General features: G+C 32.0%; 3 protein-coding genes across 3 annotated transcripts; 2 read left to right on the forward strand and 1 right to left on the reverse strand.

Moving 5' to 3' along the window:
* The first annotated feature begins 77 nt into the window (after positions 1 to 77).
* LOC111028184 (splicing factor 3B subunit 2-like) lies at positions 78 to 3663 on the forward strand. The gene is made up of 2 exons (XM_022306727.1): positions 78 to 234; positions 1513 to 3663. Exon 2 carries the CDS (start codon positions 1689 to 1691, stop codon positions 3615 to 3617), a length of 1929 nt encoding a protein of 642 aa, XP_022162419.1. The 5' UTR covers positions 78 to 234; positions 1513 to 1688; the 3' UTR covers positions 3618 to 3663.
* Positions 3664 to 5565: 1902 nt separating this feature from the next.
* LOC111028183 (peptidyl-prolyl cis-trans isomerase FKBP65-like) lies at positions 5566 to 6399 on the forward strand. Its single transcript, XM_022306726.1, has one exon. The coding sequence runs from the start codon at positions 5566 to 5568 to the stop codon at positions 6397 to 6399; it is 834 nt and encodes a 277-aa protein (XP_022162418.1).
* A 4530-nt stretch (positions 6400 to 10929) lies between these two features.
* LOC111028180 (atlastin) lies at positions 10930 to 19000 on the reverse strand. Its single transcript, XM_022306723.1, has 9 exons — positions 18618 to 19000; positions 14828 to 15051; positions 14452 to 14763; positions 14105 to 14393; positions 13858 to 14042; positions 13571 to 13792; positions 13279 to 13493; positions 11224 to 11290; positions 10930 to 11159 (listed from the first exon to the last, which is right to left on the reverse strand). The coding sequence occupies exons 2-9, from the start codon at positions 15044 to 15046 to the stop codon at positions 10974 to 10976; spliced, it is 1695 nt and encodes a 564-aa protein (XP_022162415.1). The 5' UTR covers positions 15047 to 15051; positions 18618 to 19000; the 3' UTR covers positions 10930 to 10973.
* Positions 19001 to 22241: the final 3241 nt, after the last annotated feature.

Raw genomic sequence — 22241 nt, forward strand, 5'->3', positions numbered from 1 at the left:
TACAACCTCCTAGTTATTCACACGGCGTCTATTTTGTTATCAGTTCGATGTTTATCATCATCTATCAACAAAACACAGGACGATAGACCTGACTCTATACGATAGACCGACATGACTACATGAGCACATCACTTTTTTTGTGTGTTGTGTTACTCGTGACTTCTGGTGTCGGTGTCCATTGAAAATTATTGGGAAAAGTTCGTTTCCGAAGTTGAAATGGGATCAAACAAAATGGTATGTTGATCATTATTATTGTTTTGTATAAATTGTGTGCTGAACGTTCGAGTACACCTGAAAGATATAACTTGTCGGAAGTTCACTATGTTCGTTATGCATCATCTTTCCTTATTCGGGTATAGGTATTATGTTATTGACTTTTGCTATGTAAATAATCAACTACAAAACAACACGTAAACTGTTGTTCGGCCGATAACTGTATTTTGTAATTATTGTAATTTGTAATCATTATGGGCTATAGCCTTATTGCAATAAACTTTTATAACGTAAAATCATACTTATATTTTTTTTCGATACTTTACCAAACCTAGTTTCAACTCTTGTCTATGTACACAAATTTAATTTTATTGTTCTTACCATTTAGTTTTTGGTTTTAGCTTGTTATTGCCCAGCTTCCAGACGATCGTGTTGTCATTATTTTTATCTAAAAATTCAATACTTCTCTGTATGTTGATCATTTATTTGTTAGGAAGTCCATTACGCAATATATTCATAGAAATATGGTAAATACCTGAGTCTTATTATAGTTAAATTCATGCATACCTATTTCATTATATTATCATGATATTAGCTTGTCGCAATACTCTGTGTAGTTTTAAGGGCGTACATTCAATCGTTAAAAATGTTTTTTTCTGAGACACACACTACATTTTAATTATTACCTTCATTCATTTTTACAACTAAAACATTTTGTTAAAACTGTGGTTAAAACAAATAAAATATGTGACATGTTCAAGAAATAAAAGTTAAAGGACTTTTAGAAAATTTTTTTAGTTTTATTTTTGTGTTTATTTGAAAGTTTTGTTACGGTTTACGTATAAAAAAATGTCAAGAGTACAGCAACAGTCACTTTAAGTAGGTTGATAACAAACAAATAAGTAATTGTATATATTTTTTTAAATATTTTGGTTGTTTGTTATAAAACTGAATACAAAACCTAAATATTATATTCTTATTTTTTACGAGTAGCTGGTGGAATGAATTATAAATCATTAATCTTATTTAAATCAAACAGATAAAACTCTATGTAGTAAAAATGCATAATATTAAATTCTATGTAGTAATGTGTAACAGCTCACTAATTTGCATGTGTGATATTATGTATGTTATTTTGTTTTCTAGATTATAATGATTATTTAATCAAGTTATCGCTAAACTTCAATTTCTGATAGCTTTTACACTATAATAACTATTTTTATAATTATTTTATATTTAACAAGTATCTTATGTTCATGTACCTAATCTATTTAAGTAATTAAATTCATATGTTTCTAGGTGTAAATGTGGTGATTTGCTGATGGAAATAGTGATTGTGTTCGGCCATTTTTAAGAAACAGAATACCTGGATATTAATTCATTCAACAGTACTCCAGAGCTTTCAAATAATATCCACAACCGTAAGCTTATTTTATAATTAAAATATCTGTTCAAATTTCTTGTGTGGTTCGAATATGTATGAACCAGAAGTTTTTGAAGAAGATTTGCTAATACCACCTGGTGAAGATGTTGCTCTCCCCCCAGCCCTTGAACAAGCATTGAGCAATATTCAAGCAACCGAATATTCACAAGAAGACAACACTGAAGTTGTACAGCCTACAGTTGAAGAAGTTGAGGATGATGAAGATGATGACGACGATGATGATGAAGAAGAGGAACAAGTAGTTAAAATGTCTACTAAAGATCGTAAAGTAGCTAAAAGAAGGAAGAAAAAGTATAAGAAGAAAAAGAAGAAGCAGTTGAAAAATGAGCAAAAGGTAAAAGAATCAACATCTTCAGACAAAGAGAACAAGGTTGACAAATTAGATATTGAGGTTGAATACATACAAGAAACTTTAAGCGTGTTCAACCTTGTACCTATGTATAGGCAATATGCTAAAGTGTTTGAGAATTTCAAAATTCCTGAACCAGAACAAAAACCAGCTGATCTAGATGGTGGTCAAGAAGCTACTTTACCCAGTTTAGATTTAAAGAAAGTGCCTAAGCTTCCTGAACAAGAAGATGATGATGATCTCAGAGATAAAGATGGAGAAAACCAGCAGAAGGGTCCTGATAAGTTGTCTAGAAGACAATTTAAAAAGGTTACTCGTTTAAGTGTAGCTGAACTAAAGCAACTTGTTTCTAGACCAGATGTTGTAGAAATGCACGATGTGACTGCCAGAGATCCTCATCTTTTAATACAGTTAAAAGCACATCGTAACACAGTACCTGTACCTCGCCATTGGTGTTTTAAGCGTAAGTATTTACAAGGTAAACGAGGTATTGAGAAGCCACCATTTGATTTGCCTGATTTTATTAAGCGTACTGGTATCATGGAAATGAGAGCTGCCCATCAAGAAAAAGAAGATGAAAAATCATTAAAAAATAAAATGAGAGAAAGGGTTAGACCTAAAATGGGAAAAATAGATATTGATTACAAAAAATTACATGACGCATTTTTCAAATTGCAAACTAAACCAAGATTATCTCTTCATGGTGACTTGTATTATGAAGGCAAAGAATACGAGACTAAACTCAGAGAAAAGAAACCTGGTGATTTAAGCGCCGAATTGCGTACTGCATTAGGTATGCCAGTTGGTCATAACGCTCACAAAGTTCCTCCCCCGTGGCTTATTGCTATGCAACGTTATGGTCCACCACCGTCTTATCCAGCTCTTAAAATTCCTGGTCTAAATGCTCCCATTCCCGAGGGATGTTCTTTTGGTTACCATGCTGGTGGTTGGGGTAAACCTCCTGTTGATGAACGTGGTCGACCTCTTTATGGAAATGTGTTTGGTACACCATCTGATTATGATGAATCCCATGTAGCTGAAGAGCAAATTGATAAATCTATGTGGGGAGAACCAGATTCTGAATCAGACGCAGAAGAAAGTGAAGAAGAAGAAGAGGAAGAAGAAGTTAAAGAAACCGAAGAAGTAGCAATTGATGCTAGTGGTATTGCCACACCGGTTGCTGAAGGCTTAGCTACACCATCAGGAATTATGTCTGGATTACCAAGTGGTTACGAAACACCCGAATATATTGAATTAAGAAAACGTAAGATTGAATCTGAAATGGAAAGTAGTGAGCAACAACCACTCTACCATGTTTTACCAGAGAAGAAGGTGGACACTGTTCGTGGCTCTATGATGGCATCTACTCACATGTATGACATACCAACTGCTGCTGCAAATAAACCTGGTGAAGTTGAAGTCAGTTTAGATCCATCTGAATTGGAGTTAGCTGGAGATGTAGAAGCTATGGCAGCTAGATATGAGCAAAGAATGAAGGATCAACAGGGTGGGGAAGATGATGGCACCGAGACCGAAAAGAAAAAAGGACAGAAGCGGAAAGCTGCTCAAGAAGCAAAAACAAGCAAAAAATATAAAGATTTCAAATTTTAAACAAATAAGATTAAATTATACCTTGTGCATTTTACAAAATATTAAAATGACGTTTATGTATCATATAATTCTTTGTATTCAACTATTTATAATCACTATAAAGTGTATAAATTATGTTATCATTGAACAGAATTGGTATTAAAATTGTACTAAACTTAAAAATGAAATCCGCTTAATAAAAATAATTTTTAGAGCTACACGAAGAATATTTAATTATGATTAGAAACTCATACATAAAAATAAATTCAAACAAAATTTTAAAGCGCTATGTGTTATTAATAAATTTTATTTGCGGATGATTGAAAACAATGCAAATATTATGGCTGTATAGAAATAATAAATAATTAAGAGGAGGAAATTCAACTCCAAAATAGTAGTTTGGTACTTAAATTTGTTGTTATACATGGCATAATTAGTATGACATATTTAGTGTATTATGAAATGATTGTGATTTAGTTATATATGTAGGCATTACCGTGTCACATGTCTCAGGTTTTTATTTGAATAGATTTAAATGTATGCACCTACATATTACTGGCAAAGTGGGCGTTGCACCATATACAATATATGTTAAGACTGACTGTCACCAGTTTGAAATAAGTTACAAATATACACACTACCTTGTGTTTATTTTCAGGTTTTGACTCTGAATACGCTTTGGTGAATTAAGCCGGAGTATTTTACTGTCCATTCTATCGGACTGGAGACGAATTTGATGTAACGTTTCAGAAAAATTATTTAGGCAAGACCATGTCCTATTAACTCAATATTATTAGTTTATAATTATGTTGAGCATCGTTCAGTCGTATACTTAGTGTCATAATTTTCGGTACAGTATAAGCGCAAACGCAACTATAGGTTTATTAGGTTTTTTGATTTTACTTAACTTTTCCTAGACATTTAGTACAGAGGTTGTGATCGGTTTGACCGGATCCCCGTGCATTCCTGCAAACAGGCTGTCAAACGGCGGTAACACCTGTAACGAGCTGTTGACTACTTGGACACTGCTTACGGTTTGTCGTGTACTCAGCACCCATAGCTACAGCTGTTTAAGCGCAAACTTTCGACGTCGTTGTCCAGTAAAAGAAGACTGATTATCGCCTACTCCAAACTACCCTCCATCATCGCCTGCCAACACCCAACACTGTCATACAGACGTGTATTTTGTAACGTGTCTTACAGATGGGTGACCGCGAATGACACGAATCCCGACAACGTCTGCAATACTTTTATTTTTGGGTCACCCATAACCCGTTTCTGTTGAAGCTCCGAACTCCGGTGGTTGCCGATAAAGACTCCCAGGTAATGACCGGAGATTCTTTTGTGCTTGCTCCCAATGACGCGGTGGCAGTTTTTTTTAGGCCCAGGACTCAGTCAGTGGGCATATGTGGGTTATTGCAAGGTATAATCGATTGCTAATAAATAACAAGTGACATTAGGTCCCGCGACTGTGCACTGCGTCCATACGGGCCATCCTTGTGCCTGATAAGATCAAAAAATAATTAAAACACGTCGCATGGCTTATGTCATAATATGTTTCGATTGTACAGTATATTTTTACTGATCTATAGGTATTCGATACAAAATGCTTGGTTATCTCAGGTTTGTTCTAAGGTATTATATCTTATAAGGTTATAAGTTATTACGCTTACGGTAAGTTTTCCTTAAACTTCGTGCATCTGTCTATACGCCAATATTGTACTCAAACATTTTTTTTATTCTAAAAAGAAAATAGTTGGTTAATTTAGGTTTTTAAAATGTTTGTATGGCCCGTGTGTTATTTATTTATTTTTATGTATAGGTGCTCGCATATATTTAGCTTTAATATATTAATGAAAAAAATAATATCAATGACGGTGACCCGTGGGTTTTGCAGGGACTGCTTGGAAATCTAGTGGATCCGAGGCTTGCTGGAGGTCCCCTAGGGCGAACCACGACGACTGCAGAAATGAACAGAATTCCCGTTTGCGAGGTGATCTACCAGCGTCCGTTGGCCGACAACGATGTGTCGCCGTCCTCCGTGTTTCGACCGCTGACCGGCGACGAGTGCTCCGCCGTGTTGACAGACGTGCGGCTGCAGGCGCCGTTGACCGACTGCGGCCCGTCCGCGTGGTTTGATGGGACGGACCGCTCGCTGGTGTTTGTTCTCGGCGAAGCGGACTGCGTGGTGGACAGGGGCTTGGAATCGGTGGTGGCCGGCATGCGACCGGGCGAGCTCCGGGAGTTTTGCTTGGGCGATGGGCGCGATGGCCGCGTTACCGGCCGCGTCCGGCTGTCGGCCGTGCGGAAGGCTGCTGGCGGGGCCGGCTGGAGCGGTGATGACAGGCTGAAACTGACGGAGGCGGCCAGGCACAAGGACGTGGGAAACCGTCTGTACGGACAGGGCCGATTCGCGGACGCGTTTCACCGGTTCAACCGGGCGGCTAGGGCGGTGCTGTTCGTCCGGAATGTGGACGCTGTCCGCGGCGACCGGGACGCCATGTACGCGGTCGTGTGCAACAACATGGCCGCCTGCCAGCTACGGCTGGCCAACTACGAGCACGCCTACCAGCTGTCCGGCAAGGCGCTGGCCGTCGACCCGAGCAACGTCAAGGCGCTGGTCCGCCGGTGCCAGGCGTCCGCCGAGCTCCGCATGTTCGACGGCGCCCTGGTCGATGCTGTCCGTGCCCTGGACATCGAACCCGGCAACGCGGTGGCCGAACGATACCGGGACGTGGCCGCGCGCGGTGTGGACGCTCAGAACGCCCGTTACGGCGACATGGTCAAGAAGATGTTTGCCTGAGACCAATAACCCGCCGCGTGTACGTACTGTTTTTATTCGTGCCCATAACAATGCCGTCTAACAACAAAAGTAATATGTACCTACCTATCTATAATAATTGCCTGTTTAACGTGCAGCGTGCAATAAACAACATTGTCCATACGATGTGCGAGTTATTTGTTTATTGTTACCTTTATGTCAAATATGTCATTTTATATGATGTCAACTGTAAATAAATGTCAATATGACCTTTTAAGTCAATACATGTCATTTTATATGTCGATTACAATTTACAAATGATGTCATTACTACAATGCGACCTCTTAGGTTTTGGTTTTGTTTTTATAACCGTCTTGGTGTTTAGACTAGGTAGTAGGTACTTACCTCCTCAGGCACAAATCCGGAGCAAAGATCTGGGGGAGGGGGCCCACAATTTTTGTTAGTGTAAAATTACAATATTTATTTATGTTGTAGGTGTATCAACGGGTATATACCCTTTTACAAATTATATAAAGGAAACATATCAGATAAAAACTAAATAAGTGTAGTAAAACCTAACAAAAACAGATAAAATAATATAAAATTAACTCTGAATTAAAATTAATAAAAATATAAAATTATAGTTACATTATGAACACTTTTTTTTTCCTTATTAATCAATCAATATTTTTTAATAATAACATAGATTTAGATTCAAAACAATTGCGTGGGAGAAAAAATATATCTAAATGTATACAAATTGTATTAGCTAAAATATTAAAACTCGAGGGGAAAAAAGAATTAGTACCACTATTCGTTTTATAATGAGGAACTAACTAAAAATAAATCTGAATTACGTGTTATTAGATATACCTATGGAATTCGAAAGCTGATTTCAGACAACAATTCGGGACACACAATATTGTAATTAACAAGATCATGGACAAACATAATATCATGTTAATTTCCGTCCAAGTGAAAGAGAAACAAGGCCAATATAATCTTGAGTCGGACGGAGAGACTCCCTAGATAATATGGAATAACTAGGAAAGTAGGAATGTTGGAATCACTGTCCACCATGAACTAAAATAGTAGGTACTATCTTAGTTTGTGCACCCCAGAATGAAACGTATTATAATAGTATATTATATTGTCAGACATACATGTAAGTTGAAATATAGTAATTATATCAGGAACTGTAGAATTATTAAAAACTATTTGGGAAATAATATGTAGGGAGAAGGGGTCTGCCCCCCCCCCTGAATCCGTCGCTGACCTAACTGACATTGCGGCGGCGTTGGTCACTGACCTTAACTTTGGCAGCCGCAAATGTGCATCGAGTCGATTCGGGGTTAGGTTAGGTTAATTTGTTTACTACACTGTAAAGCAACGATGAAGATACATTTTTCGTTTTAAATCAAACAAACGAACTCTGCCGCGGTCGAAACACCCAGTGGTCATTTTTGGCTACACATATTAAGAGCTCCGCCGCCGCCGTGCCAATCTATACTTACTGAAATGATGACTAAAACCGACGGCAATAAGAACCACCAGTGCCGTATTTCCCAGTAAACACTATAAGCTAGTGCTCAGGGCGGCAAATAATTTTTAATATTACATTTTTACTATAACATGGTTACCTAACTAGAACTAAAATAAAATGAAACTAATTATAAAATGTTTTTAGACCAACGGGATTGTGGTAATATTTATATTTTATGTTTTCCAATTTCATAATCGTAGAGTTGTATGTTTTTATTTTTCATCATTATAATTTTAAGTAAAAAATAAAAAACCATAATTGTTGGTATGCCCTGATAATGTTATTTTTTTAGACTAGAAAAATATTTATATTAAAAAGCGGAAAATTATTTAGTGCTTAAAGCGGCACACTGGTTAAATCAGGCACTGCCACTATCTCACGGTTCTAATGAAATGATATATTTATTAATTTTAGTCCGAGTTTGGTTCAAGAGCCTCGTCGTGGCCACCGCTCTAAAGGCGCGTCCACACCTGAGCGTGGATTTCCTCCGAGCGTGGCCAGGACACCGACCGAGTCAGTGGCCTCGTGCTGAGCACGGATCGCTAACATGTTTGCGCGGCTTGAATCTGCTCGCTTTACCGTCCACACACAAATTCGTAGCAAACAATTTGATGTGACCATGTACGCTCAGGTGTGGACGCGCCTTGTAACCCCGTTACCCTACATTTGAGTTTGGTCGTAGACAGTCGTATACTGTAGTACGTACTCAGTAGGTTGCATACTCAACATGCATGCTCGACTGTATAGCCAACATTTACAGGGTACTATGTTGAACAAAATATTTATATTTTATCAATGTAAAAAAAGATATTTTTAGAAAATTCAAATTTATAATTGCAATCATTTTTTAAAAAAATAATGTTTTATGTTAAACGGATGTGGATCAACCACTACCTATATAATATAGAAAATAAAATACCGAGTTTGTTTAGGTAGGTTAAGTACGTGCCTATTTCATAATCATTTGTAGAAAATTAGTATTTAGTACAAATGTACAATGCTAATTTATTATTAGTAGATAATTATTATACAAGAAATTATATAAGTATAGAACACCATATTATTATTTTACATGCAATCTTTTTTTGGCAAAATATAGTTCAACAGTTAGTTTGTTGTGCATTAAATGCTGGTTCTAATTCCTAAACTTGAAAGTTGTGTACGAGTATAAAGAGTATCTAATTTGTCTAATGTCTTGTTTAATATTGCTTTTACCAATTTTAACTTTGTATATTGTCGTAGCTATCCACAAGTCGTATTGTCTTTGGTGTATCTCTTATGAAACATATTTTTTACTCTACCCGAAGTTTGTAGGTTACCAGGATTAGGAAAATAAAAATTGGGCATGCCTAAATTGTCAACTGTTGCCTTAAATGAATAGACCTAAATGTTTTTTTGCAGCAACCTTATTTTACAAATACATCATGTGGTGAACATCATATAAATAAGATATCAAGTGGAGCTATTGTCTGAGATGAAAGAAGTCATTGCAAGAAAACATACTTGTTAAATTGTTTTAAGAGATTGAGACTTTACTATTTTATCTACCATCCAGATTCTGTTTGAACAAATAAAATAAAAGTATGTTGCTCTACTTTCTTCCATTAAGTTAAAGTTTGAGTTTGAATTACATTATGTTAATAATAAGTAGATCATTACATTTTGTATGATTTAAGCTATAGGTTGAAATAAAAAGTTGATACGTCAGAACAGATTATGGTTTCATGTTATAAAAAATGAATGTTACAATTAATGTAAAAGGAACTAGTTACAAAATAGGTATTTTTGGTTTAGTTTAAGTGCTAAATTGAAAAAAATCACAGTATTAATAACTATATATAATAACTCATAAAGTACAAAATATGCTTCATTAAAAATATAGAACATACATTTAATCATAAAATTATGAACACAACAACCTAAACACCCAAAACATTGACAATCAGTGTCTGACACTAAAATTGTAATATGCTAAGTACAAAACATCTGGTATTTTAACATAAAACTTGTACTCATATAAAATTAAAGTTGCACATTCACATTGTATTGGAACAAATAACTTAATTTTGATTGCTCTATTTTTACATACAATAAAATACCATTCGTTCAAATATGATTATGAATATTACAAAAATAAATAATATAACCCTTGTTTTTATTATTTTTTAACTTTAACATAAATCCAGAAAAAAATAACAGTCCCGTAATTAACTTAACATCCATGGCACTTAAAATAGTAATATTTATGTACATACAATTTAATCCTAAACCCACGGTAAAATGGTTATTGATTTACATATACTTAGGCAATGTAATTAATGAATAAATTATAATTCTTCACCAATAAACCGTTGTGTTGAATGTTTTTACATAAAACAGTAGAATAATCCACAGTAAACATAAATTAAAAATCGGAAATACAACTTATGTAAATAAAATTATTTAAACATTAGTTATTATTATTGCGAATACATTATTGGCGATTAAGGCATAAAAGACCTAAAAATTAGCCATATGTAAATACAAATATTAAAATCAAATTAATATAGCTGAGTATAAGAAATTTTACAGCTTGGTTCTAGTCCCCGTGATTTGAGCAATTTATCTAAGAAAAATGACAATTCAAATATATTTGGAAGACTAAGATGGGATTTTCTAATGAAAAATTATTAAAATCAGATAGTACAAAAATGACTGTTGAATTAAATATGTCTATTGAATGGGGCAAAATGTTTTGATAAAATAATTAAAACTAGATGTTACTTAATAAAAATTGTTATTATTTTTTGTATTGTTAAAATAGATTTATGATACAAATTTCCTTGAAACAAAATGTATTATTTGCTTGAAAAAATAATGAAAATTTTTTTACGAATTAAACACAATAAACAATATTAACTATCAATACACATTAACATTTAAAAATGATGATAAACATAATGAATTTCACATACAAGTAGATAGGTATAACATTTTATATATATATATAAAAAAAAATATATATAATCACAGAAAGTTAACATATGTGTGCCATTTATGATACGACTTAACAACGTCATGAGGCAATATTATATCATGACTGTTTAAACCTGTCGTTCATCTCGACATGGGAATTCATTCTTTGCATAGGTCTTTTTCCAAATGGGGACTGAACACCAGCAATAGGAGATGTTGTGTTATTCACGGCTATGTTGATTGCTTGGTTTGTGGCTTGTTCTAAACCTTTTTGAAGGAAAATTTCATAGCTTGGCTTCAGAAACTAAAACAATTTCAAATAATTAACAACTATAATACATGTTTTAATGATTAATAGAAATACTGACATTGTCCCACATAATGTTAGCAGCATCATCAATATTTGAACCTATTTCGCTATGTACTCCACTATACCTGCAATAGAATACAAAATTAAAAATACTTATCAAATATTTGTTGACATTCTATAAAGCATGAAGTAAGTTAATGGCCATTAAGATTCAACAAAATATTGAAATTCATGAATCACAAGCATTGATTAAGTATTCTTCTTCTCTTTCATTGTCATCATTATTAACAATTGATGATTCAATACCTGAACAATGTGAACCAGAGTATGAACTTCAAAAAACCTCAGAAAATAGTTCAAACCGTTAATTTGCTGGTCATTTGATTAATAATTGTACTGGGATATTGAAACCTAATAACTGTTCAATGTTCATGTATATTATTAAAATCTGATGAAGATGACAAATTTAATCAAGAAGAATTGTAAATGTTCTATAAAAACTACAAATCTCAACCATAATAAATTAAATATTTTGTAAATATTTTTTATTCTAGAGTGTCCTACCTAATTACGAGATTCACTCGAGAGTTCAAACCCTACTATATAGTATAGCGCCTTTTCGATTTTATAATTAAAAAAGTCCGTGGCAATTTATTTGGTCACATTAAATGAATCAAAATATGACAATTTATATTAATAATATGGGTTATGTGGGCCTCTCCACAACTTTTCTTAGGTGAATATCATACAGTCAATCTTAAGTCGTAGAAAAATGAGGAAGATGTTTAAAATGTTATAAATCAGATTTTAAATTTTAATTTTGACATTATTACAATAATTACTTCCTTGAAAATTTAAAATCAACTACATTATGTGATATTTTTCCGTGATATTAAATTTTGGACTAAACAGGTTTAATATATACGTACAGGACACCCCATCCCATACATTATCATTCCCTGCCAAGTCAAACTATCAGTTTATCACTAGTACAAATGCCACTGTTTATAAACTGTTACAATTTTTTAAATGTCATTAATTTACCCTAAAAGTCCTAACTAAACTAATTTTAAATACTAGTTTAAAATTGTACTGATAAAGTAAGTTAGGTAATGCGTTACTACGTGTTCAATTAATACTCAGACAAAAATTTTATCAAAACTTAATGTTATCAGTTCCAAAATAATCTAGATATAACTTGCAATATTTTGGTACCCATTAAAATTGGTTTTATAAACCAACCAATTATTGACAGTTTGTATACCAAGTTAAACATATTAAATAAAACCAATATTTCATATCACTGTACTACATCTATCAACTATGTATTAAATGTGTTTAAAATCAATTAAATGCAACTGAGACTTTTGACTTGGTAAAGTTAGATTTTTAAAGTTGTTTGGTAACTTGGCTGAACAACGGCTGACTGTCAATGAAATAGCCAATGAGGTTGGTTTGTAATTGGTTCTTGCCATTCAATAGATGCATTGGGTATGCAAATGGCGGCACAAATTGAGTACCAATTTTGCAAACAATGGAGTTAATTGAACATCACTTTGAAATGTGTTAGGAAATTAATTTTGAGTTTCTAATTATCCAAATATAATAAAATTAATTATTATGAGTGATAAAACATGGGATTTGAAATGTACATGGTTATGATTCTGAAATCAAAGTCAAACTCTTAAATTCAAGGACGTTGAAGAGACCATTTGTTATATAACAGAAGAAGTAAAAACTAAAAGATATGGCAAAAATGTTTTCAAAAGTGTCACGATTGCTGGAGCACTGTATAGAAACTGAAGAACACTATTTGGAAGGGAATTATTTTAAATAGAATTTACAATACATTTTGTCTGGGTATTTATTGAACACACTTATACTCGTGCTGCTGAGAGAGCGCTATCAGGCGGCGACCAAAACTTGTCCGATCTCATGCATTCCCTTTCTTAAACCTGTCAGCTAGGTGGTAGAGTGGGAAAAATTTGAGTATACTAAAACACAGAGCTCAGTCATTTAGATGCCCGAACGAGTAGCGCTCTTTCAGTGGCACGAGTATAGTACACATTTTTTAACTTTAATTAATAAATATTTAAATAATTAAAATACTTGCCTTATATATGCCCACAATATAAGAATGAGAAGAGCAAGACCCATAATTAAGTTAATACCACTGGCTACAGAGTATATTCCAAAGAAGTTAAATAATCCAGATATGAAATAACAAGCAACTGCAACTGCAAAGAATACTGCTGGTGTACGCGCTGACTTAAATACGTTTTTACTTTCATTTTGTGATTTAAATTTTATGAAGTCTTCTTCGATATCCTAAAAAATATTTGAGGATTAAAACAGCTTGGTTATATAAAGAAATACATAATTTTAGAATGTTTATATTGTCTTACACTTTCTAATTTAAATTTGTAAGATTCTGAAAATTCATCACCACCCATTTTTCGTTTAGCAATAAATTGTTCCATTGCCATGTCTTTGCTTTTAGCGTGTTCCTCATCTAGTGTGTTGTTGTTCAAATATGGTCTGTTACCACCACAAATAGTATCCATTGTCTGGCGGTACACTTCTCGAGCAGATGCGACAGCAGATAAATTATTGGCTTCAGCTGTTGTCTAACATTTAATTATTACAACTATAGTTTTTTGCTTACTTTTGATAGACATTTTATTAAACTTACAACAAGCATAGATTTTGGTTCTGGTAATTCAGCCCCAGTAAACAATTTAATGTATGCTTTAAAATACTGGACTAACTCTTTTGCTTTTATTTTTTGTCCACCAATTTCTTTTAAAATTAACCTGTCTGGTCTTAACAACATTGGTATCATAGTAATAAGGTTTTGTTTGAACTCTGGTTCAATTTCTAAACAATGAAAATAAAATATAGATAGTATATAACATTATTTTAGTTAAAATTTTTATTACCAGATAGTTTGCCATCAAAGTTGGGATTAGTAGCAACATTCAGACCAGGATGAGGCATTAAATAACAACTGATATCAGAAAAACACGATTTAATGTGTTTTCTCAAAGACTGAAGTTCTGGGTGTTGTTTGTCAGATATTTGCAGTCTTTTGTTTAATATTTTTTGCCCACCTTCTGCTCCATATTCAGCTTCATATGGAAAACTCCAATCTCTAACTAAGAACTGTAACTTCTGGAATGGTTTTGTACCAGAATCTTCTAGTGCTAAACGACCATATTCGGTAAACAGCTAAAAAAAATTGTTGTCAATTAGGTGAATTGAGATAACATCAGAAAAAAACAATTACCTGTAGATGTTGTAAATCATCTTCTTGTATATTAAATTTTAGGTTATATATTTGAATTGAGCTAAGCAAAGTACTTAATGCAAAGACTGTGGCACAATCTTTGACCGTACTTTCACTATCAAATGTACCTTGTGTATCTAGTAGTACAATGGCTACTTTTTCACCATCTTCTAAAGTGGCTTTAAATACTTCAGACCACATAAGAATACCTGTAGTATCTCTATCAGATCCACCACGCCAGGTAAAGCCATCCAATGGCTTATCATCTGAACCAATCCAATGTGCATCTTCATTTATTAGGTTTAAATGATACTATAATATTATTAAATATTAATGCTTAATGATATTATAATGCTTAAAATTAGTAATTATTTACTGTGGCTTTCATGTATCTGAGAAAAAAATCCATTAAAAATGATTTCCCTTTTCGGTAAGATCCAGCAACAGAAACCACAACAACATTTCGATCTTTAATATCATCTTTCAAAAGAATACTTTCAAGAGCTTCTTCATCAAGTATGAACTGATGATCTTCTTCAGCCAAAACTATTGGTACTGGTTTACCAACATTTATAGCATCTTGAACTTCAGCCATAATGTCTGCAAAAATGAAATAATGATTTTAAATTACCGTTCCATTGTATTTAATTAAATAGTAAGCATAGGTACCTCAAGGGTGCCCGCAGAAATATAACCTGAGGGGAGGGGCAAAGTAAAAAATCTCTGATAGCACAGCACATACAATTTTTTGGTTTTCACAATTTTAAATCAACTAAAATAGGGGGGACATGGACCCCGGGACACCCCCAGTAGATGCACTAAATACTAAAAAATATTTTTTAACTGATTTATAAAGTTACAAAATATAATATTTTTAACACGATTATGATGGATATTTTCCTACTAGTGTTATTTTTTATTTATATAATATGATAAGATATTAAGATTTACTGTATATTTTTCTTCTAGAACTCATTTTTGTTTAAATAAATAATAATAAGATATTAATATTTACTGTATGTAGTCTAATTTTTTGAGTAGATATAATAAAACAATATTAATTTGTATTCTTTTTTTTATAAAAAATAATCTTTAGTACTTAAGACTTTTCTAAAAGTACTAAGAAAATAAAATAAAAATAATTCATTGGTTGTTCATCTCCAATAAAATAAAAAGGTAAAGCTGTAGGTATATTACAGTATGGTTAAGTATATTAATTAAGTCAATAAAATTAAGAATTTATTATTGGCATAATATACCTATATTTAAATACAATACAAATATCATTAATGTAATAGGTGACATAATATTATTTTTTGTATTTTTTGTCAAATTCCTAAATAGTAACTAATACAAATTACATTTTTACTAGATAATTTTATTAAAGTCTTGACAACAAAACAATATATTTTATTATTTTATGAAAGAAGAACACTAATAAAAGACAAAAATATTCACGCAGTAACAACTAAATTGTTGTTATTTTTTTATATTAAGTGATACTTGGAGCCACCCCCAATTCAACTTTGAATTTAAAAGCAGGAACTTACCAACAATAGAAAATGTAACTACTGTTTAGGTTAGGTATTATGCACATTAATTACCATGAAATTACTTTTGAAAAAATGTGTAATGCTACTTAACCTGTTAGATTGTAGTATGTAATATGATTTAATGTAGGTAACCTTCTAACAATACAACGAGGTCAACAAAGAGGCATGACAAGCTGATTTTCAGATTTTCTCCTACTCATTAATACCAGAAAAAAAATGTATTTCTATGACTTACTCAATAAAAATTTAAAATGTTAACTAAATTAAACTGTCAATTAATATACTTATATTATTATTTAAAAACTTCAGAACTAATAGAAATAATAATTTTAAACTTCTTTAAACAATTATGCACAAATTAATGCTTTTAAGCTACAATGATTAAATGAAGGTAAAATAAAACATTTTGTTTGGAAGGAGCTTTAATGTGTAAGGAAGGCCAGATGACCTGGAAATGATTATTTGCCCAAATCCCAATTGGCCACCAGTCTGGTGGTATTTTAAGACTTTAGAAATACATGCCAAAGTTTAAATATATGTAGAAATATATATGAACAGTCACAAAAAAATGTTTGCACCTTATTCAAAAATAATAGTAAATATAATACTTAAATGAATCGTATAATACTTGATCTAATAGTCAAAAAGTTCCTAAGCACATACTTTAATAAAAATACAATTTAAGAATTTATTCCATATTAATATTATGATCAATGAATACATTTCAATATGGCTTTCAATTAAATTTTTCCCAATATATATATTTTTAGAAACTAACCAATATTCAATAGTGGTAAATAGGTAGAAGTAAATTGGGTGGCTTCTTTATTCACTTTTTGTTTTTGTATACTCATGTTTTTTGTACCTTTATCATATATACTTATTGTGTCATATTTGATATAGATCGTATATNAAAAAAAAAAAAAAAAACTCACCTTAACTATATAAAAACCATTAAATAATCAACTATTATAAATTCTAATTGCACTAATTTGTAATTGTTGAACTGCAATAATTTATACTGAAAGTTCTAATAAAAAAAAAATCAACTATTAATTAAATTTGGCTAATAATATGTAGATGAATATACATAGATGTATATAATGAGTATAAAGGGATTAGAACTTAATCCTCTTAATAAATATGCACGGGTCCATGCAATTTTTAGAGCATTTAAATCCACACCCTTATCTTTAGAGTATAATATAATATATGCTCGAAAAGTTTATAAATTATCTATGCTTTTATTAGGTACTAAAAAAATGAAATCACCAAATGTTTATTACCAATTAACTAATATGTAAACCACAAAAACATGCAAATACAACAACTTCAAAACATTTAAGATGAGTAAGGATGAGTAAAGAAAGTTCAGTTATATTTTTGATTGAAATATAGAATACCTACTTATAAATATATAAATTACATTGTGAGTGATTTGAGGATTCCGGATTGTTCTTCAAGGGGTAGTTTTTAAAAAATATTTATCCTCATCACCCACCCATCGTTATACCACTGTCATCTTCCGTGGTATAAAATTTGTTTTCTTAGTATGATGTACAAAAATAACACTACTATCTAGATAATATCTATTGAGTTTTATTTTTTTTTCAAAAACTGTTAAATATTATGATTAACAAAGTACCTACTCAGGATTTAAATAGTATATTTATCTAATAGGTAATTAAAATGCATTAGTACTGATTCTAAATTAAATTCAAAATAATTAGATATTAATTTAATATTAAAAATTTAAATTTTAAGTATATAATAAATTGTAACCTAAACTGATAAACATTGAATTTATAAAAGGATTAAAATGACTAGTTATTGCATTTTCTGACGAGTTAACTAAAAGAAATTAACAGATAGATTAACCCATATATTTTAATGATTGTAAAAAAGTTATCAAAAATGTCTAATAGGTAGAGGTGCCTATTAATTTTCAAACAATGTTTGGTATAATATTGTTAATCCACAAAATAACATTATTAGTTGAATAAAAATATTGTTATTGTGAAATTGTAATTGTTTATGACACTCTATAGGTAGATAATACCTTCATAAAAACAAAACAATTAAATGCATAAATGTATGTTCTAACAGGTGATACAAGACCTCGCATAATGGGTACAAGAATGTTATTTGAATACGGACAAAAGACCTATATAGAACAGCGGCAGTGTTTTAAAGCAATGCTATGAATCTGTCAGTTATCATTGGACTGTAATTTTATTCAGTGATAACGTTTTTTAGCACAAAAGAGCAACTACTAATCACTACCTTTCATAGAGATCCGCTAGAGACGAGGAACTCAATAAATTGTGCACAATCACCTAAAAATTGCGGGGACACACACACTCACATAAAGGCACACATACACAGATATTAGTAACGTCAAGAGTACAAACTTCATGTCATTTAAGGGCATTATACGGGGAATAGTGGGGGGAGGGGGCCACTGAAATGGAATCCTAGCAAGCTGCCCACGGTAACAACCAATTCCATTATCGTTCACATATCTGCACACGAATATTTCGTGACCCCGCTACCGATATAGGACTCGTTTTTACTTTTCGATTTTCGTGTGCAATGAATTTTGGACGTGCTTACCGGTCGTAGATGGGCAGTGTTCAGGTCTCTCCGGACACTCTGTCGGCTCTGGACGGAGTTTGACACGCGCGCTGCAGAACCGATCGTCAAAAATAACGAAAACCCAACCGGGATACAGTGAGGGCAGGGAAACGGAAATCAGCAATCAGCAATAATTAATCAAATCACACACATCGACACGACACGATCGCATGCACACGAAAACGGCAAGAGTCGCCGTAAAATAATCGAACGGTATTATCTCGAGCGAACACCCACTTGTTTCGGTATAGTTGGCCCACGGTCGGAGCAGGGAAAAAAAACAAACGTCTAAAGTCTAATGTCTATCATTAAAAAAAACTTGTTTATCGCGTATTTGTGTTGACGGCTGCGCGGCAAATGGCAATGATGCGCTTGCGCACGCCGCACACGACGGCCGCGCGGCGAAACCGCTGTCGACAACCGTTGACGTCACCTCAGCCGCGGGCAGCGCGATCTGCCCGACGGATGCACGGAGACCACAGCATAATAATAATGATAATAATAACAAATAACAATAATAATAATATTATGTAGGTAATTTATGTAATAATTTTTGTTCGATAATAAATTATTCCACTAGTAATCTCAAGAGTTACGAAACGTTATTGGTTATATTTATGTGCACCGTGTGTCCGTATAACTGTACGCATTGTGTTTACGTAATAATTCAATTCTAACGTTATTAATGTTATTGGGGATCGATAATATTTTAAATGAAATGTTATGTTTTAAATATTTATAAATATTTATATACCTCGTCAACAGAACTTTTATACATGAAAATAAAATACTAATAAGTCCAACGATCGGCGTGAGCATCATCGAGTTCAACGCAAGATTGATTTCAGATGATCTGATGTGTGCGGATCAAAATTATTACAAGATATTGTTGCTAGTTGCTACTTTTGGGTTGATGGCTACAATAATATAGGCATTATATTAATATTATAATGGTATTTTTACTACAACTAATTAGTATTTCGACAGTGGTCGTTCTTGTGACTTGTTGTTTGCAGCACGTACGCCACACACCGTCAGATGTCGCTTGCGTAATGGGGGTCGGATACAAAAAACAGCGAATTCAGGTCTTGGCGAGATAGACAAGTGGAAATAATAAGTGGAATTATTGAGGAAGTCTCCTTTTCCTGCAAAACGGTAAGATCACAGTATACAATTGTAAAGTTATATTAGGTACTTCTGTCAATAGTATCGAAAAAAAAAATATTTTTACGATCAGTTGTCGTTTTTGTTTTAGTTATGATGCAATATGATTATTCATTTATTCACTAAAATTGATGCTATAAAGTTTGATAATTGTTCTTTTTTTTCTAATTTATAAGGCGACTAGTTTTAAGGCCCACAAAATTAATATTGTACCCACATTAGGGTGGTTAATATTTAGGTACCACTGTATAAAATATCTTTTATAGATAAATACGTAAACGTATACACTTATCAAAATATTGAATCTTGTTGCATAACGCGTGGGAGTGTAGTTATAATAATATGAGTGGGTATTTACTATTTAAAATGGGTAGGTAGATTCGCTATTATTAGTAATGATTGTTGGGTGCGCGTAAGTCTCGAGACAGGAAGTCATTTCGGTCTCAATCCGTCAATGACGAACCAAACACCACTCCTCCTTGTTGCCAAGAATGAATTCACCTTGTGAATGTTATGACGAACGATAATTTAAGTTTTTTTTACCGATCATCATATATTGTGTGTGCCGTGTGCGTATTATTTATGAGAAAAAGGCAAATTGCAGGCGAACATGACGTTATGTTCACATGTATCCATTTTTAATTTTATAATAATGATTATATTAATATTATAGTTACCTATGGCAAATTGCAGCAGTCTACAGTGTTATGTTCAAGAAGAAAATGATTTATACATAATAATACTTATTCTGACAACGCGATCATTTGCAATATTACCTTTACGGCTTAATACGTGGTTGTGTTTCTGTTTGTTGTTTTCTCGAATAACCACTCAGCTGTGCCTGCGATCGCATTCGATTACAGTAATATTTATTCCTTATTTATTATTTTTAAGTATATAATATGTCAGCAGTCAGCACGTAGATACGTAAGTAGGTATGATCCGCTTTGCGATGACGTTCGCACGTGATCTAAACTTAGCTCCAATACAAAATAAATGTGTTTTTCTTCTAACATTATGGAATAATTTCTTTTTTTGGTGGGGGGGGGGGCTTAGCCACATTTATTATTTATACATAGGTTAAGCTAGGTAAAATAAATGTAGTTTCAACTATAATATAATTATAGTATAGAAAAACAACTACAGAGAACAACATAATCTGCGTTTTGTCTTCAAAAGTTTTTGTTTTAAAATCCGTTTTACTTTAAGGAAAGTTACTTATTGATAATTACTATAAATAACTTAATTACTAATAATTTTTTCAAGAATACTTAAGGATTTTATCTATGCAAATGATGACTCCATATCACATTATACATTGTTCAAGTATTAAAAATGAATTCGTAATTTCAAGTAGGTACATTCATTTTCACAAACAAATTTGAAACACCAACATAGGTAGGTACCTCAATATACATATAATACCTATGAATTATGATTGTCTTTGAAATACAATTTTACAAAAAGTAAATAATTATAACAATCAATACGTAAATGTATAGGTAGATACAAATATACCTATAAGGTGATAAATAATAAGTGATAACCAATAGGATTTTTTTTTATTAATATATTAACAATATTGGTATGTAGGTGTGAAATAAAATGTATTATTTGGATTAAATTGTGCTCAATTATTCTAGATACAATGCATACATTGTCTATTATAGATACAATGCTTATGATATTACGAAAATATTTATGTCAATTTGTATTTTGTTTTTGCAAATAAAATGCGGAATATTACACTAGAATATTTTATTTTCAATGAACATCGAAAATTAAATCATATGTTTTAATTCAACTAATTGCATTTAAGTAATATATCTTTAACAGCAGAACAGCTTATAAAGTTAATTAAATAAAAGTGAGTAATCAAATTAAAAGTTAAGATACTAACGATTTATTGTTAAAAACGTTGATTCATTTTAATATAAACATTTTTTACTATACATGTAATAAAATACTTAACAAATTTTACTTTATTTTAGTTTCTGAATATTAGCTTTATGAATTCATTCATTTTTTGACAAGAATCAGTAAGTATCTTTTTATGCCTCTAAAATATTAAATTGTAGATGTACCTATACTCTTTAGTTTAATTTATAGGTAGCATCAATTTATTATTATAGATGAAATTTGTTGGTATTTTTATTTCACATGGTATATATTTTAAAAATTACTCACATTTGTTATAACTATTATTATATCACACATTATTTGATTGTTTGATCACCTATAAATTATAACATAAATATAGGTATAATAATATCATAATATTTTAAATATCTAACTGTTTGATTTTGAATTAATAAAAATAAATGCTCCTCATAATCGAAGTATATTTTTATTGCTATTTTGCAAAATACCGTATGATATACAGAACCAATGTGAGTAATCCTTATAAGAAATTTGTATACTATGTGTGTAGCTGGTTTT

The sequence above is a fragment of the Myzus persicae genome, unplaced genomic scaffold (assembly GCF_001856785.1).
Source record: "Myzus persicae strain clone G006 unplaced genomic scaffold, MPER_G0061.0, whole genome shotgun sequence".
NCBI classification, from domain to species: domain Eukaryota; kingdom Metazoa; phylum Arthropoda; class Insecta; order Hemiptera; family Aphididae; genus Myzus; species Myzus persicae.

Excerpts from the sequence above, each read along its gene's own strand:
- LOC111028180 (XM_022306723.1), bottom strand. The coding sequence starts at position 15,046 with ATGGCTGAAGTTCAAGATGCTATAAATGTTGGTAAACCAGTACCAATA. Across the intron at positions 14,764-14,827 it reads TCAGATACATGAAAGCCACA|TATCATTTAAACCTAATAAA; the intron begins GTAAATAATTAC and ends ATAATATTATAG. Across the intron at positions 13,793-13,857 it reads AACCAAAATCTATGCTTGTT|ACAACAGCTGAAGCCAATAA; the intron begins GTAAGTTTAATA and ends ATTAAATGTTAG.
- LOC111028183 (XM_022306726.1), top strand. The coding sequence starts at position 5,566 with ATGAACAGAATTCCCGTTTGCGAGGTGATCTACCAGCGTCCGTTGGCC.
- LOC111028184 (XM_022306727.1), top strand. The coding sequence starts at position 1,689 with ATGTATGAACCAGAAGTTTTTGAAGAAGATTTGCTAATACCACCTGGT.